General features: G+C 42.2%; 1 protein-coding gene across 1 annotated transcript in view; it reads right to left on the bottom strand.

Moving 5' to 3' along the window:
• LOC143280917 (uncharacterized) overlaps positions 1 to 7,500 on the bottom strand; it is a 29,322-nt gene that overhangs the window by 6,447 nt on the left and 15,375 nt on the right. The window contains exons 3-4 of the mRNA XM_076585700.1: positions 6,872 to 7,107; positions 380 to 398 (exon numbers count right to left, since the gene is read on the bottom strand). Of these exons, the coding sequence (XP_076441815.1) occupies positions 380 to 398; positions 6,872 to 7,107 (255 nt within the window). The remainder of the gene's footprint in view (positions 1 to 379; positions 399 to 6,871; positions 7,108 to 7,500) is intronic.

Raw genomic sequence — 7,500 nt, 5'->3', positions numbered from 1 at the left:
ACACACAGATACACTCACACATACACACACACGCACACACACACACACACACACACACACACACACACACACCCACGCACACACACACACACACACGCACACACACACACACACACACACACACACACACACACACACGACCAACCAAAAACAAACAAACACGAAGAGAACACACACACCCCTAACCCCCTTACAAACACACACATTCACATACGCACACACATCTACACGCGTGTGCAAACACACGCACACGCAGTCACACAGACACATACACAGACACACACCTACTCACACGCACACACACACACACACACACACACACACACACACACACACACACACACACACACACACACACACACACACGCAATCTACATACCATCCTTGTACCCAGGAAGCTGTAAAAAAAAAAACCACACCGGGGAATTAATTCCAAAACGATAATTGGTGAATCATTTTTTCGCCCCCACCTCTCTGTCTGTCTAACTGCCTGTCTTTTTTCTCTACGTAAATAAACTATCAAATGATTAACTGTATGAGTGAATACATGATTGAAATAAACAATGGAGGAATGGATAATGAATGATAAGGCCATAGAATACTATTAACATCAAATTTGAACTCTGTCTGTCTATCTCTATGTCATATCGTCCACCCCCCTCTATCTCACCTACGCTCCCCCCCCCCTCTCTCTCTCTCTGTCTGCCATCTATATTTTCTTTCTCTCATATCGTGTTACGCTATCAAACATCCGTCCACACATACACACACACACGCGCGCGCGCACACACACTACACACACACACACACACACACACACACATGCACACGCGCGCGCGCGCGCCCGACATCAGCAATAATGCAATACTGATAATAATATATTGTACTTATATGGCACCTACTCTAAGCGCCTCTCATGAGACAATACATATACAATACGCATTATATTACACAAGAGCACTTGGGGACATAGAAGTGGAAAAACAAAATCTGTATACACCAATACAATACTACAAATTGCGGATGTGAATAATCGCAGGAAAAAGGCACAAAATACACCCCAGCAACACACACACACACACACACACACACACACACACACACACACAGAGCAACTACCGACCCACAAGCACACGCACCATAGGAATACACCAATGGAGGTGGGGCTGGCGGGAGAGGGGGGTGGGGGCACAGGGGGGAGTGCAGAGGGTGGGTGGTAGTAGGCATACAAGGGACTCTGCTTTGTCACATCGAACGGCCATATATCATATATCTCTTTTTTTTTCTTTTTTCTTTTTTTTTGTTTGAAATTTCAACTTGACTGAACAGACTAGAAAATAGATTAACGAAACAAACAAACAAACAAACAAAAACGACAAAAAAAAAGAAAGAAAAGAAAAGGATTATTATAAAAAAACAAAAACAAAAAAACAACAGGACCCAGGTGTTGAGGAATTAATCCAGTTAAAAACGTCATGTAATGATTTGAAGCACAGAATCTGGGTGATGCAAAAGCTGGAGATTGGGAATTACCTTCCTGTACCAAAATCATTCTCCCATCTTATTTGTATCTTTCACTGTGATGGGTCTTCAAAAGTGGGTTCGTCTCTAAATTTTAAGGCGTAATAAGTGTACATCGCAAGATTTCTCTGGGAGGTAACACATGGGGTTTGTAGAATAGGAAACAATGTATTGTCACTGATATTTATGAAATCTGGGATATATTTCTGGCGGATATGACCGTATTTAGGACACACAAAAATGAAATGGTATTCATCTTCCAGGGTGCCAGGACAAAACGGGCAGAAACGGTTTACATCCGCGTTCTGGAATCTACAGAGAGAGAGAGAGAGAGAGAGAGAGAGAGAGAGAGAGAGAGAGAGAGAGAGAGAGAGAGAGAGAGAGAGAGAGATGTTAGTAGGTGCTACTGGTTGTCTACTCAGTGTCAGTGATTAAATCCATAAACATCATTTCCCTTTGGGTTAGAAGGAATATCAACAGAGAAACAAAAATATAAGCATGTTTACAGAACACGTGTGTTTTCATTGTATGACAATAAGAAGATTACAGCATATATATATATATATATACAGCAAAGTACCGACATCAGTCTTCTTTGGGGGCAAGAGAGGGGAGCCTGTTTTACTACAAGCACGGAAAAAAGAAGAAAAAGATAGGAAATGCTAACACACACACACACACACACACACACACACACACACACACTGGTTGACTCTTGCTTCAGTGGTTAGACCATCAGCATGTTTGGAACAAAATGGCTTACATGTGGGCAAGGCAACAGCAGGCAAATTGAAAGTAAGAAACACGAGAACGATTCTCTCCCTTGCATCGAGTATTTCTCGGTCCGTTTATTCCATGGTGTGTGGCCCACCATCGGTTATCAAACTTTGCGAGACATGCACCGAAAAATGTGAAGAGTGTAGAGAGGCGGCTACACGTGTGTGTGTGTGTGTGTGTGTGTGTGTGTGTAGGATATAATAATAATGATGATGACGATGATGATAATGGTGAGTCAAGCTGTTATGATATAAACCAAATTGAAAACCGCACAGGTGCAGAGAAGAAAAAAGATGTATAACCATACACAACATTATTCAGATAGTCCGCACAGGTGCAGAGAAGAAAAAAGATGTATAACCATACACAACATTATTCAGATAGTCAGTCCAATTACGTTGACGTAATAATTATTAGCTTTCATACTGATACAAGCCACAGAATTTGTTATATCCAAGACATCATTCAATGTAATCGGAACCCCATTATAACCACACTCGTGCTATGAAAGTGAAGTGTGCACACACACACACACCTAGTACCTGTGCATAGATACTAATATCTCAATTCTAGTGTCTATGACCAGTGACACAGATTACAATAACACAAAGTGCGGGAAACAGGTGAAGGGGTGGTGATGGTGACACTGGGCGATAGGCCGGGAGTAATGGGGAGGGGAGGGGAGGGGGTTGAGGGATAAGGGGGGAGGAGGTGGGAAGTTGGCGTGGGAGTGGGGGCGGAGGGGGGGGGGGGGGGGTATAGATCCGTGAGTTGGTAACTGAGGAGTGGAACATGTAGAATATTTTTTTCCTTACTCAGAATGAAACGTTTGAACTTACTTGTATGTTTCACTTGTCTCACACCACCTTCCTCAGCAGGAGGAAGGTGGTGAAATGTTTTAAGACGATTATCTGTCAACACAGTGTGTCCGTGAGGGTCTGGGTTCGAATCCGGCTCTCGTTGTTTTGTCCCAAGGTTGAGTGGAAAATCAAACTAAGCGTCTAGTCATTCGGAAGAGAAGACAAACCGATGTCTCGTGTGCAGCACGTGCTTGACCCATTGGAAAAAAAAAAAAAAAAATAAAAAAAAAAAAAAAACGAAGAAAAAAAAAACACACACACACAAAGCCCATAAGTGTTGCCCTCTGGCAAACTTATGTCAAAGAAATTAACTCTGATGGGTGTACACATACATGTGGATGCACTCAAGACCTGACTAAGCCCGTTGGGTTAGGCTGCATGCTTTCAGGCATCGGACTTACTAGTACATGCGATGTAGCATACATGATTTGGCCGAAAGCTGTGTCACCTCCTTGAGAAATAATCTAAAACTGAAGCTTCCTCGGCAAAAGTCTTACAGGAAAATCTCACTGACAACTTGTCCAACCCAAGACTTTACTGTATCAGTATTTTGCTGTGGAAGGTGGTGGTGTTGCCACTGAAAATGTGCAAGTGAGTTCAAACGTATGATTCTGAGTAAGAAAACTTTCTTCTGTATGTATCCGGAAACAGATAATCTTCTTTTTTTGTTTTTGTTTTTTTAAATACGAACGAAGAGTAACAGTACATATGTGTGTGGAGATATGGGCATATGTGTGTGCGCTTGTACAAGTAAGTGTTCATCTGTCTGTGTGTGTGTGTGTGTGTGTGTGTGTGTGTGTGTGTGTGTGTGTGTGTGTGTGTGTGTATGTGTGTGTGCCGTGGAAGCTGTGATACGTAGACTAGAAATGAGTGTGTGGAGGAGGGGGGTAGAGGAGGTGCAGGGTAATGTGTGTGGTGTGTGTGTGTGTGTGTGTGTTGGAGCTCATGTACGTTTATATGTATTTGACTGTGCTTTCATATCTGTGAAACTGCGTGTTCGGTGCATATCTGTTATGCATGTGTGGGTGTATATGTGAATGTGGGTCTTAATGTCTTACATCTATTTGCTTTTTTTTTTTTTTTTTACATTATAGTTATTATTTATTATTTATTTATTTATTTATTTGTGTAAGCTTATCTATCATTTATTCACCTTTTTTTTTCTCAAGGCCTGACTAAGCGCGTTGGGTTACGCTGCTGGTCAGGCATCTGCTTGGCAGATGTGGTGTAGCGTATATGGATTTGTCCGAACGCAGTGACGCCTCCTTGAGCCACTGAAACTGAAACTGAAACTGAAGAGTAACAAAATGTTTGTTTTTCAGCTATCAATGACTAATTGAGATATGTGGGATATCCTTTCGGTCCCACCTTTGTCGGTTCCTTCTCCCTCTGTAAATGGATCAAGGGTCATGAATCTGTCCGTCTGTCTGTGTGTCTGTGTCTGTCTGTGTGTCTGTGTCTGTCTGTGTGTCTGTATCTGTCTGTAGGTCTGCTTGTAATTCTTTGTATACCCGTCTGTTTCTAGTTTTCTATCCTCTCTCTCTTTCACAAAATAATCTCACATATGCGCATGCGAATAATACACGCTTACATACCTGTGCATCTAAACTTGGCTATTTTGTGTCCTAATCGAAAGACTGGATATCCATCTTTGGTCCTATTTAACATCCCCAAACGACAATTAAATCAACAAACTATTAGTTGTAACAATAGCAACATGAACAACCGGAGTGAAATATGTTCATTTATTTTGAAGTGAACGTCTTCTCTTTACTCATTTTCTGATTCTATTTCGTAAACATCCAAGGAACAGATAATCACTGTAGAAAAAAAAAAAAAAGAGAGAGAGAGAGAGAGAGAGAGAGAGAGAGAGAGAGAGAGAGAGAGAGAGAGAGAGTCCTAAATACATTACCGATTCATAAAACCAGAGCAATGTAATTGATAGCAGATGAGCATCTATCTACGTACGCCACAATTTCAGTAGTAGAAATTAATCACTACAGTATATGATGTGAGCGAGTACTTTAACGTGCACAAGAATGGATAGACATCCAACTGCTCCCCATCCCCTTGGAGAGAAGACAAGAACAATGTGTGCTCACCTTTGGTGACCGCTGTTTGATTGGGTGGAGACATAAGTGAACGATTATGACTGTGTTGTCTCAGTTCATTTTCAAACAAAACTGAACACATAGTGGACGGACTAGTATCTGGATGCGCACTGACTGAACGTTATCATAAAACCGAAACACGTTTGAACATGATGTGACATTGCATAACACGACACGACACAACACGACACGAGACTGAACAACACAGCACAACAAAACAAAGCCATGAAACCAGCCAAGCAAATCGATAAATACATACTTTGCAAGAGAGTGATCGAACGAACGAATGAACGAAAGAATGAACACATACTAATTAACGAATGCATGAATTGGCATTCACACAAACACTCTGCTTGGTTTGACTGGGCAGATATTGCAAAAAGCAAGGAGGAATCATTTAGAGACATAACCTGCGATTTGGGCGACATTGTCACATTGCTTGTAAAACCTTGAAACAATGTGAGGAATATATGACAAGAGAGGCTAAAACGAAGCAACATAATATAAACAGTGACAGACAACAGATTAAAATCCAACCAAACAACACACACACGCGCACGCGCAAACACACACACGCACACACACACACTCACACTCAGACACACAGACACACACACGCTGACATTAAATACCAACTGCACAAAAAACAAAATTGTATAAGCATTAAGATATTTCTTATTTTCTAACATAGAATTCTGTTCGGACATACCAACATGCCTACACACTTACACACGCGTACCAGAGCACTGTACCCTCACAAACACATGCACGCACGCACGCACACACGCGCGCACACACACACACACACACGCGCGAACGCGCTCGCACACACACGCCCATTAAAAATAACCAAATAGAAAAAATGCCATCACATCTAAGACCAAAACTACATAAAATACACAATGCATTAAAGCAGGACTACAAAAATACTAGTACAAAGATACTTGTTAACAGGCATACCTTGGTGTAACCGTTTCGCCCAGAACAAAAATGCTTACGGAAAAGGTAAGTTTTCAGATCTGACTTAAAGGAATGTAGTCAGAGGCATTCCTAAGAGATGAAGGTAGAGAGTTCCACACTTGGGGAACCTGAGCTCTGAAAGACCTATTTCCAGCGCCTTTCAGATTAGTCCTTGGAACTTTAAGCAGCTTTTCAGAACTGGATCTTAATGTTCTGTGCGGTTCATAAGTTTCCGATACAGAGGAGAGATACTATGGAAGAGACTTGTCAAAATGTTTGAAGGCGAGTGTTGCTAATTTATAGTGAATGCGGGACTCAGTTGGAAGCCCGTGTAACCGATTCAGCAGAGGTGTAACATGATCAGATTTCTTTTTGGCGAGAACCAGTCGTGCAGCTTTGTTCTGAATTTTCTGTAATCTGTTGATGGAGGAAGATGGTAAACGTGCCAGAGTGGAATTGCAGTAATCCAGTCTGGACAGGACAAAAGAGGAAACCAACTGAGCCATATTTTTCTGTGTTTGTAGAGTCTGACTGAGGCTAGCCTTCGGAGATGAAAATTAAATGAGCGACACAAGAAAACAATACAAGAAGAAGAAGAATAACAACAACAACAACCACAAACAAACCAACAAACCAACTCACCAGTGTCGTGCACGCGACTGGCATTCCCGTTGGGCACCCCACTCTCGCCCTGTCCTCCCTTCACTGCCCCGTTCTTGGCGGCAGCGGAGTGGGGAGGGAGGGTGGTGGAGGCCGTGTGGTGACTGGCCCTGCTGGTGTTGAGCAGCCTCAGCTTGGCCTCCTCCTTCTTTCTCCAGTAGCTGCGCGGCATCTTGACTCTGCCCCTGGACTTCTGCAGGGAAGGGTACCAGGAGTTCCTGAAGGGGAGGAAGGAAGGAAGGAAGGAAGGAAGGAGTCATCACTGATCACCATCGAGTCAATGCATGGTCAGAGTTCTAGGGGAGGAGCTTTGAACTAGCGTTAACAGGTGCGCTCTGAGCAAATGTTTCAGCTCATCATCATCACCAACATCATCATCATCATCACTACCACCACCACCATCACCACCACCATCATCATCATCAACACTATCATCATCATCATCATTATCAATGACAGAAGTGAAGTGGTAGTGGTAGTTGTAATAGTAGTAGTGGTAGTAGTAGTAATGATATTAGCAGCAACAGCAGCAAAAGAGGAAGGGTAAGGAGAAGCTGTTTTGCAATGATAATAATAATTAATAATAATAATAATAATAATAATAATAATAA

Source organism: Babylonia areolata, chromosome 1 (genome assembly GCF_041734735.1).
Source record: "Babylonia areolata isolate BAREFJ2019XMU chromosome 1, ASM4173473v1, whole genome shotgun sequence".
NCBI classification, from domain to species: domain Eukaryota; kingdom Metazoa; phylum Mollusca; class Gastropoda; order Neogastropoda; family Buccinidae; genus Babylonia; species Babylonia areolata.
This window is presented reverse-complemented; position numbering and strand designations above follow the sequence as displayed.